The sequence below is a fragment of the Aquila chrysaetos genome, chromosome 6 (genome assembly GCF_900496995.4).
Source record: "Aquila chrysaetos chrysaetos chromosome 6, bAquChr1.4, whole genome shotgun sequence".
Classification (NCBI taxonomy): Eukaryota; Metazoa; Chordata; class Aves; order Accipitriformes; family Accipitridae; genus Aquila; species Aquila chrysaetos.
In genome coordinates, this window is record NC_044009.1 from 7,518,863 (window position 1) to 7,539,572 (window position 20,710).

General features: G+C 45.7%; 3 protein-coding genes across 10 annotated transcripts in view; 2 read left to right on the plus strand and 1 right to left on the minus strand.

The window, feature by feature from the left end:
* Positions 1-131: 131 nt before the first annotated feature.
* Positions 132-2,487, minus strand: MRTO4 (MRT4 homolog, ribosome maturation factor). Its single transcript, XM_030016580.1, has 8 exons — positions 2,408-2,487; positions 2,260-2,318; positions 2,086-2,189; positions 1,907-1,988; positions 1,573-1,640; positions 1,205-1,356; positions 759-835; positions 132-452 (listed from the first exon to the last, which is right to left on the minus strand). The coding sequence occupies exons 1-8, from the start codon at positions 2,433-2,435 to the stop codon at positions 309-311; spliced, it is 714 nt and encodes a 237-aa protein (XP_029872440.1). The 5' UTR covers positions 2,436-2,487; the 3' UTR covers positions 132-308.
* Positions 2,488-2,557: 70 nt separating this feature from the next.
* Positions 2,558-14,150, plus strand: EMC1 (ER membrane protein complex subunit 1). 2 transcript variants are annotated; one of them, XM_030016571.2, is made up of 24 exons: positions 2,558-2,705; positions 2,867-2,991; positions 3,273-3,338; positions 3,506-3,599; positions 4,066-4,194; positions 4,348-4,474; positions 4,818-4,967; positions 5,329-5,496; positions 6,096-6,167; positions 6,666-6,725; positions 6,971-7,093; positions 7,329-7,425; positions 8,162-8,278; positions 8,635-8,643; positions 9,222-9,421; positions 9,667-9,816; positions 10,402-10,563; positions 10,859-10,978; positions 11,217-11,354; positions 11,731-11,904; positions 12,068-12,278; positions 12,495-12,579; positions 12,723-12,852; positions 13,072-14,150. In XM_030016571.2, exons 1-24 carry the CDS (start codon positions 2,623-2,625, stop codon positions 13,249-13,251), a joined length of 2,970 nt encoding a protein of 989 aa, XP_029872431.1. In that variant the 5' UTR covers positions 2,558-2,622; the 3' UTR covers positions 13,252-14,150. The 2 variants fall into 2 exon arrangements, with proteins under 2 accessions (XP_029872431.1, XP_029872432.1); XM_030016572.2 differs by lacking the exon at positions 8,635-8,643.
* Positions 13,665-20,710, plus strand: part of UBR4 (ubiquitin protein ligase E3 component n-recognin 4) — an 80,970-nt gene continuing 73,924 nt past the window's right edge. For 5 of the 7 annotated variants that reach the window (XM_030016566.2, XM_030016567.2, XM_030016568.2 and 2 more), the window contains exons 1-4: positions 14,506-14,674; positions 18,880-18,977; positions 19,722-19,825; positions 20,513-20,642. In XM_030016566.2, the coding sequence (XP_029872426.1) occupies positions 14,541-14,674; positions 18,880-18,977; positions 19,722-19,825; positions 20,513-20,642 (466 nt within the window). In that variant the 5' untranslated portion in view covers positions 14,506-14,540. Of the gene's footprint in view, positions 13,779-13,963; positions 14,147-14,505; positions 14,675-18,879; positions 18,978-19,721; positions 19,826-20,512; positions 20,643-20,710 lie in introns of those variants that run through there. The other 2 variants (XM_041123999.1, XM_041124000.1) reach the window with 2 other exon arrangements.

The following is a 20,710-nucleotide window of genomic DNA, read 5'->3' on the forward strand; positions in this document are numbered from 1 at the left end:
CCCCAGTGTCAGGCGTGCTCTGTCTAAGCTGCGCTACATTTACGTGCTTTCTGCCTGGCTTTTGTGTTTGAGATGGCATTTCCTCAGATCCCGGGGTAGTCTGACAGTAACAGGCAGCAGCGACAACCATCTGAAGTTTTATACATAGATTTATATTAAAAAAAGCAGAAGTAGGTCATCTTTTACAAAGAGGATACTTGAACTGATAGTCCTTGTCCTCCTGGTGCAAACAGGGAAGGGAAGCATCCTCCTCTTTTTGTCTCTAAAATAGAGCAGAACTGTCTGGTGTCCAAGCACAAGGACTGCTGCTAGTCCTCATTGCTGTCATCACTGTCATCCTCCTCTTCCTCCTCCTCCTCGTCTCCTACAAGCTTCTGGAAGTCTCCCGTCTCAGAATTCCACAGAAATTTGATGGTGACTTTAAACTCTGCCATCTCGTAGCCGAAGAGTTTCTAGAAAAGGACACAAATCTGTCACTCCTGCTTTATTGTCTCCATGGCCAGCCTAGCAAAAACATGGCAAATACCGCTTCCGGATGGCAACTGCAGCAAAGCAGGAGCCAAAATAATCGCTGTAGAGTTTTAAAACTCACATTAGGAACGTGTAGGGATGTTTGCTACACCCCACTGACACCCAGAAGTACTGCTCACCTTCCTCTGAGAACTCACACCCTCCAGCAGAATTAAACTGCACAGTTAATTATTTCACGTCGGGGGAAACGGGGGCTTGTGCTAACACCACGTTATGACGTTACTCACCAGGACGCGGGCCTGTTCGGGGGTGAGAACATCCCCTTCTTTGCAGACTTCGTAATCTGAAAGCAGCGTCACTACTCCTGCAGGAACAAAAGCACTTGGAATAGGCTGACAAATCCTGGATAAGCCCACCAACACGTGGGGAAAAAGGTAAGACCCTCTCAAACGCCTTTCCGTGCCGAGGCGCTGGGTTAGGCTAGGCCTAGTTGTTTCCCCTGAAAAAGGACGGTATCTTGGAAAAACTGGGTTGTTTCACTAGTCTTTTGACACTGGTTTGGGAAGAATGGTGCAAAAAGAATATAATGAGTTCTAGCGCCAGCTGGACAAGGAGAAGGATGCCCATCGGATTTTCTCCGAAACTAAATTCCGCTCGATATTTAACGTTCTCCTTAAAGATCTTACCTGCGCAGATGAAAAACGAAGCTTACCTTCTCGGCTGCTTCACGTACCTTTCTTTAACGCCGTTGGCAATCCCAGCTGCCGTAACTGAGGCTCCATGGAGTGGGGGAACTGCTCCAAGGGCCCCGTGTCTAGGCTCACCGCGTACGTCGCCTTGTTCCCTGCGCGGGCAAAATCCACCTCTTTGAATTTGGAGAACCACCTGAGACAGACGGGTGACAAGATGTGAGAACGTCCCTGGGCTCAGATGGGGATTACGGCGCAGCTCGCCGTAACTTCTTCCCCGCTGTTGGAGGGACGGCGGAGAAAGCCAAGCGAAAAAGCCTTGTAAGATCGTCGCTGCTTTAAGAGAAACATCAGCAAGTGGAAAAAAGGCTGCTCGGTGTTTCAAAACCACGGCCGCAAGATGCGTACTTACTCGTCCACCTCGTCTTTGGTGCGGTTAGTGAAGAGGAGACCGACTTCGCCTCTCAGGTGTTTGCTGACCTGCGAGGAAGAGCCCGTCCGTGGGACTCGGGCAGCACCCTGGTGCCGAGCCCCTGCCCTTCAGTCCCACACAGCCACCCTGGCTCCACCAACAACACAGCTTTCGCATCGCAACAGTGGAGGGAGTCAATTAAAACACCCACCGAAAAGCCGCCCGAGGAAGCTCCATTGTCCCTCCATGTTATTCTGTGACACAGCTACTGCGGAGCTTTAGGACGTGCAGAAAAGATTAAAAAAAGCCCCAAAACAATCCCCCCGGCCCCTACCTTGTGCAGATTCTCCTTGTACTCGCTGCTCGGCTCCCGTCCCAGCGCCACCATCATCACTTTGTTCTTTCCGAAGAAGATCCTGGGGCGGGAGGAAGATGAAGAGGAGGATGAAGAGGAGGAGGAGGAGGAGGCTGCGGCTGTCAGCTCCCCTGCCGCTCCCTCGCGCCCCGGCTCACCTGCTGTGCTTCCAAGCGTTCCGGACATCTTTGAGCTTGTTGTTCCTCATGTTGGCGACGGAGAAGACGAAGATGTACTTGTAGGTGTCCACGCATCGCCGCAGCTGTAAGGCAGCGGTTAACCGGGAGCGGGGCACGGGCCACAGGGGTACCGGAGCACCGGGCCGCACTTACCTCAGCGATAAGCGCCTGCTTGGCCTCCAAGCCTTTCCTGGGCGTCCGCGTCAAGGAGACTACGGGGAATGGAGCAGAGGGGGAACGTTAGGGCAGGGATGGGGGAGAAGCGGAGCGGGGAACACCGGGGTCAAGTCGGGGCGCTCACCTTTACGGTCCCGCTTGGACTTCGGCATGGCGCCGCCGTGCTTCGAGGCCCCCTTTTCGGCGCCGCGCGGGCTGCTGGGAACGCCCGCGGGCTGCCCGGCGTGCTGCCTGCGTTCACCTGACGGTGCTCATGCGGGTTTTTCGCTCAGGCAGGGGCGCGGGCAGCCCCGAGGCGTTAAGGTCCCCTCGGCGCCGGGATCGCGGCCGGCCGCTGCCATGGCGGCGGGGCTGTGGGTGCTGTTGCTGCTGCTGCCGCTGACGGCCGCCGTCTATGAGGACCAAGTGGGCAAGTTCGACTGGTGAGTGCTGGGGGAAAGCCAGGGGGTCCCAACCGCGTTGGAGTCCTCCTCCTGCAAGCAGGCTTCCTGCTGCAGTCGCTCGTCGGGCCTTCCCCTTCCCGCCCCCTCAGCCGAGGCGCCCCGTTGTCCCGTCTCACCCCCGCTCGCGTTTCCTCTCCCAGGAGGCAGCAGTACGTGGGGAAGCTCAAGTTCGCCTCCTTGGAGGCCTCGCAGGGTTCGAAAAAGCTCATCGTGGCCACCGAGAAGAACGTCGTGGCTGCCCTGAACTCCAGGAGCGGCGAAATCCGTGAGTGAAGCGGGGTTTTGTGGTGGGGAGTACGGCTGTTGTGCTGGGGCTAACGTGTCAATGAAGCTGCATTATGTTTTTATACTGATAAATTAATGCTGGTGATACTGCTTCGTCAGACTGGGAGGATTCAGCGGGCAGTTCAAAAGCTGTTGCTTAGGGCAGGCAGACTGTTCTTTGCATAAGTTTATTGCCATAAAGAGACTAGATTTAAAAATAATAACAAACAAATGCTTTTGGGGGGAACAAATCTTGTTCTCACTTAACTCTGTTTCCTTCAGTGTGGCGCCATGTAGACAAGGGAACCCCTGAAGGAGCAATAGATGCGATGCTGATCCATGGGCAGGGTAAGGAGAGCGTGTAGATGGTGTGTTGGGGCTAGCAGTTGTTTTTGTACGTGGGATCTCAACCACGTCTTGGACCCCAGGTTGAACTTGCCAGAATTCATTGCCTTGTTGATCTGTGGAGGAATACAAGTTCTGTGTTCATCTTCTTTTCTTAATTTCACGGGCAGATGCCATCACTTTGTCCAATGCTGGACGTATTTTGCGTTCCTGGGAGACCAACATCGGAGGGTTGAACTGGGAGATGTCACTGGACACTGGCAGGTAGGCTTTGGTGTTTGCACTGTCTTTTTCTCTTTGTGACGCTGGTCTAGGAAGGAAAAAAGGAGTTGTTGACATTGTCTGGACTTGCATTATGGAGAAAGATTAGTCAGATGTAAAGTTTCCAAAATAACATTTAGATGAATTCTGTATGAATGCCTGAACTTTGTGGTTAAATCTAATGCTATTTCTATTTCTCAGTAAACGAGTAAGATAAAGAGATACAAATTTTTTTCATAGATGGATTTTCTCTTTAAATATACTATACGTTCAACCTGCGTCTGGTTTCCGGTGTTTGGATTCTAGCCTAATGCTCTCTGTTGAGATCAGCAAAGACAGATAAAGTGGGCTATAAATTGTACTTCAAGACTGATGTTAAGTGTTTGAAGAAGGTCTTCAAACAGAGTGTTGGGTTTTTTTTTCTAGGAGAAAATAATTTTCTAACTTATTGTCTCTGACCTGTGCTTAGTTTCCAGGTGGCTAGTTTGGTGGGGCTACAGGACGTGGTGAAATACGTGGCAGTCCTGAAGAAGGCAGCCATCTCTCTTCACTACCTTTCCAATGGGCACCAGAAATGGGTGGAACACTTACCAGAAAGGTAAGAACATATTTTAAGTAGAAGAGTAAACTTCTGACAGGGAGCCTGTTGCATTGGAGAGGAAAGGATGCTGTACTTGCCTTATGCTTTTGAAAACATCTGAAAACACTAGTGTGAGATAACGGTGCTTCATGGTTGCTGCCTCTCTTGCAGTGAGAGTACTCAGTACCAGTTGTTGTATTCCCATGGGAGTGGAGTGATCCACGTGCTTGGAATTGTTCCCCAGAGCCACTTGAACATTTTAACATTCAGTGTAGAAGATGGAGAAACGACAAAACAGGTAGAGCTCGGATGTTAACAAATGTACTTCCAACTAAATGGCTGTGGTGTGGTGTGCAGAGTAATTCATTGTTGTTGTAGTACAGATAAATTTCCCTTTCACTGTGGCATTGCCTATGGGCCAATAGATGGATTTCACTGCTGAATGCCCTGAAAGCAAAACTGAATTAGACTTGCAGCTGTTAGTCAAGACTATCTTGGAAATCTCAGGCTGATCGATAATTTCTCTTAGGGTCATGGGTAAAAATAATTCTGACTAAAATTCATGGTTGCGTCCAAGTTGGTTCTTTGAAGATTTCATTCTGTTGGCAACTTCATCTCTTTGTTTATGTCTTGTTTGGCAGATCAGAGTAGCAGCCCCGTGGCTGAAGAGCTTAAATGGTGTGTGCAGCGTGGTGGGGGAGGCAGTGCTGGTGTGCATGGACATGGGCACGCATTCGCTCTATGTTTGCTCCTTGGAGACAGAGCAGGAGATGAAGCAGATCCCGCTGCAGGTGAGAAGTGCTGGAAGAGCATTGTACGCAATTCATCGTCCAACTGGTTTAGTGCCTGAGTGAGCCTGGCAGCGTAGGGAGTTCTCCTATGATAAACTACAGAATGATTGGAGAGGTGGGGGGGGATAATGATCCATAAATTGAGGGAAGGGAGAGAAGACTTTTTCTCTAATCATTCCTTCTGGATTGATGTCTTCAGAGCTTTGCTCTGATGGGACCCTAGGCCTCATTGGTTGTGCTTTGTTTGTCCTGACATGGTGAACCTTTTCATAAAGCTTATATTGCTGCTGAGAAAAGGAAAGTATTAGTTCTGGTGAAGAAAAAGTTCTCATGAACACATATGCTTGTCTCCCTTTCACAGTCGCTTGACCTGGAGTTTGCTGATGGCTTCCAGCCCAGGATATTGGCCACTCAACCCAATATAATCAGTGCTTCACGGACTCAGTTCTTCCTGCAGCTGTCTCCGAGCCACTTCTCTCTGTTGCAGTACAAACACGGGCTGCTCAGCCACCTTCGGGACTTCCAGCAGGTAACCAAGATACATGTACTCAAGCGAGAGGACCAACTACAGCTTAAAATTCTTTAAAACAAACGAATATCCTTGTACTAAGCTTTCTGAATGAACTGCGAAGCTTCTCGTTTCGATTGTGCTCTTGGCTGCAACACTTGAAAACCATTTGATTTCATTTATACTAGCTGCTGAAATATTTCCAGACATCAGTGTACGTATGCTTTGTTGCCAACAACTGTCAGTGTTGGGGTAGTTTCCTGGTTTTGAGCTGGATAGACGTGTGTCTAAGTGGCCAGTGGTGCAGCAGTACTTTTATTAGGCCAGCTGAGAGGTTTTGAAAAGCAAGCAAGCTTTAAAAAACTCAGTAATACTGGACATAATGGTTCAAAAGCCTGTGGTGGGTCAACTGTTTCCATCTGTATGAGAAGTATTTTCAGTCTTACAAGAGACTTTTTTTTTATTTATTTGGTGGAACAATGAAATTTAAAATTTGGCTGTGAAAGATCATCTGTTTTTAATTCCAGTATGGCTTAATTTGCTGCACAGGTAGTTTTTGGTGGGGTCTGGGGATTTTCTTGTTTATTTTATGAATTCCTGCTATTTTTTTTTCTTTTCAGGCAGCTCTGGTGAGTTTTGCAACAACTGGGGAGAAAACTGTGGCTGCTGTCCTGACCTGCAGGAGTGAACTGGTGAGTACAATTTGCCTGTACTATGTAACCAGCACAGCTCTAGAGCGGATATGCACTGGGGGTGGGTTCCACAAGTATTTTCCTTCACAGGCCCAGGGATGGGTAGTAACTTGAGGAAGAGGAAGACATAATTAGCTTGTCAGACATATGAAGACAGTGGTAATGCAAGCAGGTCTTGATTACATCCAGCTGAGGCTATCTCTGGCTTGATGAAGCATGCTGTCCTCTGTGCAGCCTGTTTCAGCCTTGTGTATCGTGGGTATGTAACCTACGAATCGGCTTTACTGATCAATAGAGGATTTCAGTTCTTAGGGATATCAAACTTAGTAAGGTTTCATTTTTATCAGGAATAGAATAAAATGGTATAGAACAGAACTGTATCCTGCCTGTTTTCAGAGTCAAGCTGAGGCTTGTCAGGCACTCAAAAAAGTTTTGGGTTTTTTTTTATACTCTTACTGGGGTCTGAAGCCATGTTATCTCTTCTCATCCTCATTTCAGAAACCTGGAGGTTCTGATGGCCTTCATGCTGGAAGTACTCTGGAGGATTCCCGGAAGCAGGTACGAAGTGCACTTGTTCCCAAGAACAGCAGAAGTTCTTGACAGTCTGTTTCATTCCTTTGCGTGCAGGAACAGAATGGAAGAGGTGTTACACCATCTTTTTGGAGACTGATGTTTTGTAGCAGCTGCATATATATAATCCAGAAATATCTCAAAGCCACAGTTCTTGCTGAATATGAAATCATTCTGGGGAATTTGGTGTGGCATGTATGTTTAACTCAGCTATTTTCTGGCTGTTGTTACAGGAATCCTTAACCTGTTCCAATCAAACCTACAATATCAATCTCTACCTGGTTGAAACTGGACAAAGATTGTTGGATACCACAATTACTTTTAACCTGGAGCAGAGCGGTGCCAAGCCACAGCAGGTGAGCAGGGAGAGATTATTTCAGTCCTGTGGTTTATCAGACTTGCAATGCCCTCCCTACCCTGATTTGGCAGGATTGGTAGATCTCTTCAGACAAGGTGAAAAGCATTCTGCAGACACACTGGATTACTGCATGCAGTCACACTGTTTGCTCTTGTGTCACCCAAGAGTTCTGTTTTCTCCAAGGAGATGATGTGGTCATTAACCTCACGGTTTTGCTTGCTCTTTTTTTCCAGCTATACATCCAAGTTTTCCTGAAGAAGGATGACTCTGTGGGCTATCGAGCCTTGGTGCAAACAGAGGACCACATGCTAATGTTCCTCCAGCAGCCAGGTAACTGGCACAAACAGCTAGCTTACTCCATTTTTAACAGTGCACACCTTGTCACTGTAGGATAAGAGGAAAATTCCAAGTCCCAAATGATTATAGTTTACCATTGCTTTGTTTGGAAAGTGACAAAATTAGTTTAACTGTTCTAAGTGCCATGAAAGATACTGGATACTCCTTCACCTTCACAAGACATCTCATCTGAGAAAACAGTTCTGCAGCATTCTTTATGTAGACAGAGCCTTTGAATTTCATGGGTTTTCTGCAGATTTCAGAACTTTTTGTAGGATAAGAGTCTAAGTCCTGTTGTAGATCTTCCTCAAAGTTTCTTCAGAAAAGATCCTCATGGCAAATATGTTAATTTGCAGAAAGGGTTGAAAGTCCATCTCAGTGACATGAATTTTCTAGGGTTTAAAAGGCATCCAGATATTCACACTGTGTATCTCTTACTTTAAATAGACTTAATGACTGTAACCCTTTTAAAACATCAGATTGCTTTTACTGTTCCTGTGGGGGTTTTTTTTGACAGTGGCTCCAGTTGCATAAAGTATTTGTCTTTTATGAAAAAGCTAATCACATGTTATTAGATAGATATACACCATTTTGCATTTCATTAAGAGCAGTGAATTGCATTGGAAGGGCCTACTGGAAGATGCTTCTATACTGAGTGATGATTTTTCCTCAAAGTCTATTCCCAGATACTAAGTTGATTTTCCAATATTCTACTCATTTGTCTTTCCAGGAAAAGTTGTATGGAGTAGAGAGGAATCACTAGCAGAAGTGGTAAGCTTGGAGATGGTGGATCTACCTCTGACGGGCGCACAAGCTGAGTTGGAGGGAGAATTTGGAAAGAAAGCAGGTAAACCATAGACTTAATAGAATTACCTTTAGGCATGTGAGTGAGTTTTTCCTCCTGAAAAAATGTATTTATTGTCTTTGCTTTCATCTGAGCTGTGAGTTATGATTCAGAGTTCTACTGATGGCAATTAAAATGAGCAGAAATAAACCCATCTCTGTCTAAACTTTTGAAGTGCAATGCCAAATGCAGATGGCATAAGCGTATTACATTGTTATGCTCAAAATCAACAGTCAGCAGTGATAGGAGGGATTTGGCCATCTCTCCTAAACATTTCCCTTTGACCCTTTCTGGAAGACTCGTTTGCAATAGCTTTTGTTTTTGCTTTGTTTTGTTTTTTCTTGCTGTCCTGGATGCAGCCATTCAAGGTAACCTCAGTCTCTGCATGCAGTGTTTTCTAATACTTCTTACTAATGCTTCTTAGTGGAATTTGATCTCCTCTATGCTTGCTTTCCTTAGTGGTGAAATATAGTTGAAGTCTGGTGTTTTGCTTATTTTGAGAAGCTAAATAGAAACCATGATTGGGCAGAATTAAGTGTTTTTTTACTTCAGGGGCTTGTCTTGCTCTGAGAAATGAGTGCAGAGGGAGATATAGACCATATAGGCGGGTAAGCTCTAGCTGGGCACTTGCTGTGAGTGTCCTGGTGAGAAAGAAGAAATGCAAAGGAAGAGATGATGTACTCTGCAAGAAGGTTTGCTTTCAGTTGATGAGGGCATCTTTTGGAATGAGCTATAGCACTGTGAAGCGGGAGGAGGTTGGTAAATGCCAGAGCCTATCACAGAAATGGTAACTATAACTCTGCTATTGTGGAGTGGGAGGCAGAGGCAAAGAATTACCATAGGTTCATGCGTGGCAGCATTTCTTCTACTGGCTGAGGCCATAATTCCAATTATGGAGTGGGACATAATGTTTTTTCCCTTGTTATCACCGTTGGTCTATTTGCAGATGGTTTGTTGGGGATGTTTCTGAAGCGGCTGTCCTCCCAACTTATCCTGCTGCAAGCCTGGACCGCCCATCTTTGGAAGATGTTCTATGATGCAAGGAAACCCCGGAGCCAGATTAAAAATGAGATTAACATTGACAATTTGGCCAGAGATGAATTCAACCTCCAGAAGATGATGGTGATGGTCACTGCTTCGGGAAAGGTGAGGAAGCCAGGGTAGGAATCTGTTTCTAGACTGTAGCAAAGAGTCTCAGCTCTGAATTCCCACCCCCGTTTTTAGCCAGGCTTTGGGCAGAATGTCGTGAGGAGATGGGCAGAATGTTTTGTGGTAGCTTTAGAGAGGGACTAGGACTCCTCTTTCTTTGTCATATCCCAAAGAAAGATGCGGTGCTTGAATGTGAAGATACGTTTTTCTAAACTTTGGCTTTACTGTGTGTCTTTGCTCAGCTTTTCGGTATTGAAAGCAGTTCTGGCACCATCCTGTGGAAGCAGTATCTCAGGAATGTGAGACCAGGCTCCTCCTTTAAGCTGATGGTCCAAAGAACAACAGCCCATTTCCCACACCCTCCACAATGTACCTTGCTTGTTAAGGACAAGGTGAGTCCCTTTCCTCTATCCCTCCGTTGAACTTGGTTAGCATGGAAATCTGCCCTTTCAAAGGGCAGAAGAAAGTCTCTTTCTGGGTATCGTCTGGTTATCACTGGCGTGGGGACAGAAGGAGATTGAGAGCTGGAAGGAAGCAGACAAGCAGACACACAATCTTAAAAAATTTAAGGATGCTCATCTTGAAGCCTTTTATTGAAACAAAGGAAATAATTTCATCCAGTTTCTTTCATCGTGTGAGTTAAGTCATGTGTGGTCTCCATTAGCTAGGTGACAATGGCTGTCCTTTAGCTAGCTGCAGGATGTTTTATACTCCATACATGAGGGAGGAGGAGATGTGTTGAGACGGCCTCAGTAGGTGGCAGATAGATTTTTGATAAAGCCATGAACACTGTGTTATGCCACGGTATGGTTTTGGTAGAGAAATGTGAGATAGAGTATATGCATGTCCAAACAGAATATTTTGAGGATGGAATAGCTGAATCCAGGGTATGAATGGTCGACACCAGCAAGTAACAGATAGAAAACCAGCTCTCTTTTCTGTCTTAGAAAAAATGTTGCATCTTGTTTGTTTTTTAGGAAACCAAAATGAGCTTTCTGTATGTCTTTAACCCCATCTTTGGGAAGAGAAGTCAAGTAGCTCCCCCAGTTTTGAAGCGCCCAATACTTCAGACTTTGCTTCTGCCTATTATGGATCAAGACTATGCCAAAGTACTACTCTTGATCGATGATGAGTACAAGGTACGTTGCTTTGCCTGGAGGCAGTTTTCTTCATGTTCTGATTAATTATTCCCCTCCTTTTTGGAGCAAGATTTAAGCAAAAAAAAAATGCTGTTGAGTCACATTTCACAGAAAACTATGAGGTTATTCTGGTAAGACAGACCTCATCCTGATAAGCATGTTTGAAATAATCTTTCTGTGTGTGGGGTTTTTTTTTTTTGTTTAGTTTTTTTGTTTGGTTTTTGTTTTGTTTTGTTTTGTTTTTTGTATGTGCATCCATTGGTTTTTAACCTGTATTTCAATTTTTCTTTTCCAGGTTACAGCTTTCCCAGCAACTAAAAATGTCCTTCGTCAGTTAGAAGAAATAGCCCATTCTATCTTTTTTTACCTAGTGGATGCCGAGCAGGGAAAACTCTCTGGATTCAGGCTGAAAAAGGTATGGAAGACTCATTACAGTCTAAATGACATAATTTTCCTAAATGTCCTCTGGATGATGGTAGATCACTTCATTTGGTTTAAGGAGATTTGCTCAGAATAGAAAGAGTTCAGCCTCAAAATGTGCCTAAGAAACTTTTAAAATTCAAAAGCAGAGAAAGCTCCCAGTATCTTATTGGTGGAGATGGTGTCTTTTAAGGACAAGATAAAACCTTCTGTGTCATGCTTTTTTCTTGCAGGACCTGACAACGGAGGAGAGTTGGGAGGTGATTATACCCACAGAAGTACAGAGAATAGTGACTGTGAAAGGGAAGAGGTCCAATGAGCACGTGCACTCCCAGGGCCGTGTGATGGGAGACCGCAGTGTTCTCTATAAGGTGCCGTTGGGACTTTTTGTTGACTTTTTCTTGATGCATTACTCAGGGGAAGATCTCAGCACTGTTTCTAGGTGCTACATTTTGATTAACTGCCCTGTAGTGCTATTTTTTTCTATAAATGCACCAGTGTCCATAACCCTCTGCCGAAGATGCTAATTTTGCTGGAGATTTCCTTTATAAAATGTTTTCATGCAGCAATTAAGTCAGTCAAACATCTGATGATGGGGAAACAGCTGCTTGATTTCTTCAGGTGATTTGTGTGAATAAGATACTTCATTTATTATATGCTTAGTCCCAGATGAAATGCAGATAAATGAGGTGCCTGTGGCACTAAAGTGGGGGGGTCTCAGTTGTTTGCTTTTTTCTTTTTCTCTAGTCCTTGAATCCAAACCTGCTTGCTGTGGTGACAGAGAGCACAGATACGCATCATGAGCGCACTTTCATTGGAATATATCTGATTGATGGAGTCACAGGCAGGATCATCCACTCTTCGGTACAGAAGAAAGCGAAGGGACCTGTCCACATTGTTCATTCAGAGAACTGGGTGGTGGTAAGAAGTAATTCTTGTCTTCTCCTTCTTTACATTTGGGAGGTAGGGGCAGTTGCTGAACCTGTATGGAGAATACTTTTTGACCATGCTCTGTGATTTCCTGCCACCTCTGTATTATTGGCTCTGCTTGCCTCGTATTCCTAAAAATCTTCTCTTGTTTCAGTACCAGTACTGGAACACGAAGGCACGTCGGAACGAGTTCACTGTGCTGGAGCTGTACGAGGGGACGGAGCAATACAATGCCACAGCCTTCAGTTCCCTTGACCGCCCGATTTTACCTCAGGTCCTCCAGCAATCTTATATCTTCCCATCTGCTATCAGTGCCATGGAGGCCACCATCACCGAGCGTGGCATCACCAGCCGTCACTTGCTCAGTAAGTCCATGCTGCTCTGTGTTTATGCTACCCGCACAAGCCATGTTTCACACTGAAAATCAAGCAAAATGCAGTTTACTGCCAAAAATCCTGCCTGTGGGCTGCCCTGGACTCCTGGCAAGTTCACAGATAAGCACCAAGACAGCATTTATGTTAGGTGTTAGAAAATACCGTCAGAAATGGCCGTTTTTAAGATGCATTTCTTTTAATGTACAGTTGGGCTTCCCTCCGGGGCCATCCTCTCCCTTCCAAAGGCTCTGCTGGATCCTCGCCGCCCAGAGATCCCTACGGAACAAAGCAGGTAAAGAAAGTGCAATAACCGCTGGGAGAAGCTGCTAAATTTGCTGGTTTAGGTCAGCTTGCGATGATCAAACTAGGAAATGCAGATGATGTCCTTTGTGTGCTATTTGCTTGGGTTTTGATTTCTTTTTAAATGCCTTTCAGAGAAGAGAACTTGATTCCATACTCCCCTGATGTGCAGATCCACGCCGAGAGGTTTATCAACTACAATCAAACCATATCGCGAATGAGAGGGATTTATACAGCTCCCTCCGGCCTCGAGTCTACTTGTTTGGTGAGTGCAGGGTGGAGGATTCGATGTAGGACCGTGGAGTTTGTGGGTAGAGCAGCATGATACTGCGGCAGTGAGGTCTGCAACTTCCGATTACGTGGCTGCTCACCGCTTAAACATTTCTTGTATTAATCGGGACTATAGCGTCTGCGTCAATCATTTTTGATGTATCTGGTTTTATGCTCAAAGCTGCGTTACCAGCTCACGATCTCATCTCTTTAGGTTGTTGCGTACGGCCTGGACATCTACCAGACCCGAGTGTACCCATCGAAGCAGTTTGATGTCCTAAAAGATGACTATGACTACGTGTTGATAAGCAGCGTCCTCTTCGGGCTGGTTTTTGCTACTATGATCACAAAGAGACTTGCTCAGGTGAAGCTGCTGAACCGTGCCTGGCGGTAGGGCTGCGGGCAAACCGAAGGCTGAGGCTGGAGAAGGTGTCTGAGATTCGGACTGGCTGAAGATCTGCCACCCTGCATTGCTGCTGGGTTCGGTGAGAAATTCCAGCTCACGTGACTGATGGATGCAAACATCTGTATTACATTTTTGCTGGAAGATAATTTGGGAGGAAAAGCTGCTAGCGCAACAAAACGGTACGCTGCATGTCTCCCAGCGAGAAGAAATGGAAGAGAAATGGAAAAGAGACATCGGTCTGTTAGGACTAAAAAAGAACTCTCCCAAACCTCCATTAAAGCCCTAAAAGCTGCCATCACGTCATCTCCCCGATGTTAGTGAAGATAATAGTAAGGACGCGTGCCCTCTCGATCCTCGCCTCTTCCTCAGCCCCAGCCATGACGAACGTCTTGGCGAGAGGAGGACGGAGGGTTGTCGGCTGCTGTGATGTGAATGCTAGACTTGGTAATGCGCGAGCTACTGTATGGGAGGCCTGAGAAGAGGAGGAGCCGTTGGGTCGTTTCGTTAGGAAGAAGGTTAGAAATTGGGTGGATGTTGGCGGGAAAGGGCCTCGTCGGGTCACTGAATTACATTGCAGGGCTGTGGGAGGAATTTGAATGTGAAGTCTCTCCATGTTCTTTATTTATTATGATGATAACGTTAGTTCCTTCCCATTTTTCTTTAAATTTTCCCGTATTTGGTGTACAACACTGGGGTTAAGGTGTCAGGAGCGAAGAACCTCACCACCTTTCCCCTCCGGATAATGGCTGTTAACTCTTTGTACGTGGGTTTAAATTGTCATGATCGAGTTTCGCAGCGAGTTGTGCCCCTTGAGAGGCCGTGTCCTATCAGCCACCTCCCCAGTGCGCAGATCGCCTCAATAAAAGCCGTGTGCTGAGGAGCAGTAAGTGGGTTTTGGTTGGTTTGTTTGTTTTTTTTTTTTTTTTTTTTTTTTTTTTTTTTTTTCATCTTTCGGGCTATTTGAAGCCCTCGCCCTGGGGCTGCTCCCAGACCGCCTGGGCAGGGCGCCCCACCGCGCATGCGCGCCCCCCTCCCTCCCCGCCGGGCACGCCCCGGGGCGCATGCGCCGCCAGCAAAGTTGCTGACTCATGTACTGCGCAGGCGCCTGGGCAGGGCCTTCCTCTTCCAATCGGGAGGCGCGACGCCCTCGTGGGCATTGGGTCACTTCCTGTCTCGCGGCGCAGCGGGGGCTGGGGGAGGCACTTCCGGCCCGCCGTCCCCCTCCGCCGCCGCGGTAACCCCCCGCCCCCCCTCCCCTCACCCAGCGGAGCGGCAAGATGGCGGCGGGCGGCGGCGCGGGGGCCGCGGCGGAGCCGGGCTGGGAGGTGGCCGTGCGGCCGCTGCTCTCCGCCTCCTACTCGGCCTTCGAGATGAAGGAGCTCCCGCAGCTGCTCGCCTCGGTTATCGAGAGGTGAGGGGGGGCTCACTATGCCCGGGCCGGGCGCCGGGGTCGGGGAGGGGGGCGGCCTGGACCCTGCCTCCCCTCAGCGTCGTTCCCTCAGGCCGGGTGCCGGGCGTCGGGGAGCCCCTCGGAGTTAGCGCTGGGCGGGGGGGTAGGGTGTGGGGGGCTGGGGGGAGCGGCTGACCCTGCTCGGTGCTGGGCAGGGGACAGCGGCGGGGCTGGGCCGGTGGCCAGCGCCTGCTGGGGCTGCCGGGGAAAAAGGGAGCCCCGAGCAGCGTCCAGGGAGTTACTCATGCCTAGCCTTTCCTGGGGACTGGGAGGCTCTCGGGGTGGTGCCCTTGGGACCTAATAAGCAGGGATGAGGATGCACGCCCGGCTGTTCGCGTTGGCTGCTGCTCGGCCACAGCAAAAGCACCTTTGACAGTTACCCCGCCGAGAGGCTTCGGGACTGTTCTTGCGTTTTTGCTTTTGTTCAAGCGCGGTAACGGTTTTGCAGGCTGCACGGTGAAAATTGTTGTCTCACCTGGCCTGTCTCCTCTGGTGACAGACTCCTGGGGGGGTTCATTGTAGGGCATTGAGTTCCTTTTAGGTTTCTACCCCTGAAATACTACTCGTATTTTAAGGAGAAATAAAGCTGAAGAAAATCAAGTCTGCCTTTTCTTAACCGGAAAGGTTAGACTCGGAGCATGAGAGTACTTACTGGAGCTATTTAATTTAACTTATAGCTTATTTTATGATCTAAAACACTACATATGAATGCCACAACATTATGCTCAGTTGCAGAGATATAACCCTGACCACAGTAAATTGTTAGGAAACAAAAAATAAACACTGTGCCAAGGAAGATGATAAAATAAAGCCTTGTGGTATTTTGCTTAATATAGAATAGCTGAGCGTACAAACACTGCATGCTTCAAATTAGCGTTCTGTGCCTCTGTACATACAGTAGTGGTTTACCTAGAAACCTGCATGTACTCAATATTTAAGTGATTTGGGCAGTTCTTAAGCTAGTCTTACTTTTAGGGGCCATTTCAGCTTTGCTTTTGCTTGCGGAGCTCTGCTGTCATTGTGCCTAAAGTTCATAATTGGAGTGTTTTCGCAGAAGAATATCACAGAAGCGCTCGAGTGGACGCACTTGGCTTTTGGGAGAGATCTGTTTTCTCCATTAGTGAGAACGATGGTTCCATTTTCCACTTGAGACAGCAGTTTGTTGCCTTTAAGTAGCGCTGCCCTGAGGTTTGAGTTGTGTGCCTGGTGGTGACTGCGTTTCAGACCTGGCAGGATTTAATGCCAGCACAAGGCCTGTGGAGTCTTGCAGGGCGGTATCTTTTATTTCATGCCTTGGTATAACATGTGGCAAATCACAGAGGGAAAAAATATAGCTTGTTCTTGTTTGGAGCCATGCTCTTCTATGCTGAACAAATAACCTATCTTTAGATTTCTAATCTAAAATATTTTATCTGTTCAGCTTATTTTTAGAAGATGATTGTAAGCTCTTGTATTGAGACTGTTGGTTGACACCATCTCCAAAGTGGCTGGATTTCCCGTTAAATAAACATGGTGCAACGACAGCACAATTACTAACCTTATTCTTTTCAAAATAAATTAATAAACTCCTTTTCTTAACAACTGTTATATTTCATTTTTTGTTCATTTCATTTTTTCATCACATTACTGGAATTCCCTTGTTAGCAGGTGTATTCAAGAATTGATAGACTTTGGCCTCTTATCTGGCATAAATTATGGAAATGCTGCCTTGGGAAGACCCAGCTGAAGTGGAACACAGTTTACAAAGTCTGTGACAGTCAAATAAAGCTGGTTTTCAGAGAAGGGTTTTCAACAGGGGGAGAACTGCACCTGCTGCTGTGCCTTTTCAAGGAAGAGGCTGCTTTTGTGCCTGCTGCCTTACATAAAGGGTCTATTTCGGGCTATTTAAGATTTGGAAGCAGAACTGAGAAAGGAGGTGGCTTTTGTTGCTGACGTGTTATATTTGATATTGACATGGAGGCTTCTCGCTTAGCGTGAGTAATGAGTTTCCCTGGGAAGCAAAAGTTATTTAAGCAATAAATCACAATACAATAGCCGAAAGTTATTATTAAAACTCACAATCTATGCACAGTAACACTCTAGCACATCACAGATTGAGCTGTTATCTTTTATTTATATTTATTTGCAAGGACTTGATTATTTGTTGACACATGCCTTCCACTTTTCACTACCCGAACAAGTCCACAACTTGCTTTAATAAAACTCAAGCCTCTTATTGCCCAATTCAGATGAAATTCCCTATCTCATTCTGGTTTCTGCACCTTTGTGTTCTTATATGTCATGGGTATTGTGTCTTGCACAGCTTAACCTATACAGCAGAAAGATAATTGAGGAGCTGCCAATTTCTCCTATACTCTGTTATTCCCAAATTGTTCTCATTTGTTCTCTTAAAATATGCTGCATACACCTACTGCTGCTAATTTACAGTAGGGCATAAAGAGGTAGGTGAGCAAAATTAGTGTCTGAATATAAGACAGCATGAACTTTTATCCACATTTGGTCTCTGGGCTCGTTACCCATCAGTGCACTTCTGGCAGGAGATGGTGAGGTGAAGCCTGGCGAGTGAGACGTTAAAACTCGGTCGTGTTACGCTGCTGAGTATCTTCAAGTAAAGCCTTTCGCTTCGTAACGGCTACCTTGCTTTTTCAGGTTTTTGGTTAGACTAAATAAAAAATCTCGGAACTTGGAAATCAAAGCTACAAAGCTGTTGAGTTTTTCTCTCTGTGCATTTTTCCAGAAGAAATGTTACGTTCTAGAGTTTTTTCTGTTTCAGACACGTCTCCTGTTATGACTGGAAAGGATGACTTAGGATAGAAAAAGGGAAGGTGACCAGGCATAAGTTGGGCTCTGTTCAGGTCAGCAGGGAATGGTGTGTCCTTTTCCTCCTCCCACCCTGCCAAAGCTGGCATCTTTGTGTGCGGGTGGGTGAAGGGGATATGTGTGTTCGTTTTGCCATACTCTGCAGCAGCGCTAGTCATTGCCAGACTTGAGAAATCATTGTTTTAGTTGGGTATAGCGTGCCATGACAGGCTGACACCCTCTGCTCCCCACATCCCCTCCAGAAGTAAACTGTTGCCAGAGGTGGAGAAGGCTGTGTTTCGAGAGGTAAAGTGGCTAGAGAAGTTGAGTCGTATGATCTGTTCTTCCAACTTGTTCATTCACATCACTGAATGAAAATGTGAAAGAAAGTAATTTAAGCATTTAATAGGCCGATATCCACATCCCTTAGTTTTGTTGCAGGAAAAATTAAGGGCAGAACTAGCTATGGAGGCAGAGCTCTGTTTCTGTTCTTGGGGTGGTTGCCTTCAGGTTTCTGTGCAAAGGGATGTGGTGTGACACTTTATTGCAGCAGCCTTTAACATGTCATTCCTGTGCATAAACAGACATTCTCCGTGGCCAGCGAGCCTTGGTGAGAAACCTCAGAGACTCAACTTGCAGTGTGTTAATGTGCATATTTTGCTGTACAATTTTTATGTTTGGTTTGAGTTGCCAGGAAATTTTCACTCACTCTGAGCTTTGTGTTGATCTGTGTACGGAGCAGAATGATGCAGATCTCTGAAGTTGCAAGTCTCTACCCACGAGGCAGTGGATGCGTTTTTCTCTGCTGTGTGTTACTTGCCAAAAGTCTTTACTGCCCAGCTTGTTGCAGACACTGCGTTGTATATTTGTTGTTATGCAATTGCCTGTTTGATCCTTCTGTTTTGCAGAATTGCATAAACTCCAGTTGACTCCGTGCCTTGACAGAAAGGGAATGCCTGTGCTCCAGTCCTGGCAAATCCTGCCTAGCGTTAGCAGAACAAACAGTCCAAACTTTATGGGCAGCTGAGTTTAGAATTACTTAAAGAACAATGAACTTCCGACTGGGAGAGTGATTGTTAAAGAGGCTGACCTGTTGTTGATGATATAAAAGAGAAACATCTGCAGAATTGGAATTATTTCCTCAAATATCCTATGTGGATAGCAGTGCCATGATCTGTCTGCTGCTAAGGGACTCAGTCTTGAGGACGTGAGAGATGGGACGCAAGGGAGAGGATTCTGTTCTCAAAACTTTGATTTGGAAAGAGCATGTGATTTTAACAATCTTGTCATACATCTGTTAATAGATATAACATATTCTGAGTGTTGTGTTGTATATAATTGACATATCTCCTGTTCTCCTGTTGCAGTGAATCTGAAATCCTGCACCATGACAAACAATATGAGCCTTTTTACTCTTCCTTCGTTGCACTTTCAACACATTACATCACTACTGTGTGTGGTCTAAGTAAGTGTTCCCCATCCTTCGCTTCTCTTGCTCTGGTGTTATGACTAGGATATAGTAAAAGTAAACTAGAACTGTTGTCCTTTTGGTATTTGTCTTGAGCCCTCTTTCTGAATCGGGTACTAAGGCAGAGCATGCGAGGCCAGCGTTGCTAGCTTTTACACCAGCAGAATGTCAGTTCAGGTGGAAAGAGAAACTTGTCGATAGGAGTGTTTGGCCACCAAGTACTGGGCGGCGTTGGCACTTTGGTTGCTTATTCATTGGCCTGACTTCATTTAGGGAAAACAATTTTTGGTCAAATGAAGTGTTTAAATCCATTTTCAGGATTTTTAGATTATTCTTTAGCAGTTATGTTGCTAAGTTGGAATTAATGATCAAAACTTTGTGACTCAAAAGTATTTTATATTATTTTTGCTGACAATTTGGCAATTTCAGCAAAAAAGTGGTTTTAGTCAACTTGTTTCGTGTTCTTCAGTGCTTCTGTCAGTATTAAATAAAGCTGCTGGGGAGGCTGTTGTACCTATCTAAATTACCTTGTCTGGGTGGAAGGTATTATCCTTGCTTTACTGACATTTCTTGTGTTACGTTTTAATGAGACTGAATTTATATTGCATCTGTGTTAGGCATGATAGATTGTGTACGTGTGCATGTTGCATAGCATTCTGTTTTATTGAAAGCATTAGGAACATCTTACGCTGAATTATTTAAAAACTTGTACTGAGTGACGCAAGCATCTGCTTTTTTCAGTACCAAGAAACCAATTGCAATCAGTGGCAGCTGCTTGTAAAGTCCTGATTGAATTCTCACTGCTGCGTCTTGAGAACCCAGATGAAGCATGTGCTGTTTCGCAGGTGAGCACAGATTTTGACCACGTGGGCAAGCCTGAGTGCAAAAATGGACTTTGGCCTCTAATTCAAAAATATTTGCTGTAATGTATAAAGCAAAATTAATGAAGTTCTTAAAATATTTAAGGTGTACAACTTTGGTGGAGACTGATGCCTGCTGCATCTTCCCTCTGCATTCTTTACTCAGAATTTCAGCTTGTGAGCAAGCTGAAATAAAGGTGACTTGAAGCCTTGATTAATTCTGTTGCAATTTCATATAGTCTGCTTTGGTTTTGTGTAGCAACCTGCATCAAAACTGTTTGCTGAGTTTTTAAAGACGGATTCTTCCCCAGTTGTATTTTAGTCTTCCAGGAAAGCTTAAACCTATTTCAAAGAGGAAAGGCATGTGAGAAATGTTCACATAATGTAGCTTCTGATAGGGCTGGCTTTAAGCCTTAGTATGTCACAGGAGGGAGAGCTTTTCCAGATGCTTTTTGATAACAAGCACATGGGACAATGTTAGTGACCTGAATTACCTGCAATTAGTAAGCTGTCACAATCTTTGGTATGAGATCAGAGTGGATTCAAGGTGTTGCAGTAGCCTTACTAGCTGAAGTTGCAGTAGTCTCAGTGCAGCTGCTTAGAATAAACAGCATTGAGGAATAATTGGAATCAAGAGAGTTTAAACTGTACTTGATGTGTTTTTCTTTGTAGAAACACCTCATTCTACTGATAAAGGGGTTGTGCACAGGCTGCAGCCGCTTAGATAGAACTGAAATAATTACCTTCACAGCAATGATGAAATCGGCCAAGCTGCCTCAGACTGTCAAAACCCTCTCTGACGGTAGGTGCTTTGATTTATGGTTATATCACTGCAGCACTTGAGTTAGGCATAGAAAATGCTATGGTTTT

Bases quoted from the DNA above. Each gene is read 5' to 3' on its own strand.
- MRTO4 (XM_030016580.1), bottom strand. From the start codon at position 2,435: ATGCCGAAGTCCAAGCGGGACCGTAAAG. The intron at 2,190-2,259 runs GTAAGTGCGGCC...GCTGCCTTACAG, and splicing joins AGCAGGCGCTTATCGCTGAG to CTGCGGCGATGCGTGGACAC. The intron at 1,989-2,085 runs GTGAGCCGGGGC...CTCCCGCCCCAG, and splicing joins AACGCTTGGAAGCACAGCAG to GATCTTCTTCGGAAAGAACA.
- EMC1 (XM_030016571.2), top strand. From the start codon at position 2,623: ATGGCGGCGGGGCTGTGGGTGCTGTTGCTGCTGCTGCCGCTGACGGCC. The intron at 11,905-12,067 runs GTAAGAAGTAAT...CTCTTGTTTCAG, and splicing joins ATTCAGAGAACTGGGTGGTG to TACCAGTACTGGAACACGAA. The intron at 12,580-12,722 runs GTAAAGAAAGTG...AATGCCTTTCAG, and splicing joins ATCCCTACGGAACAAAGCAG to AGAAGAGAACTTGATTCCAT.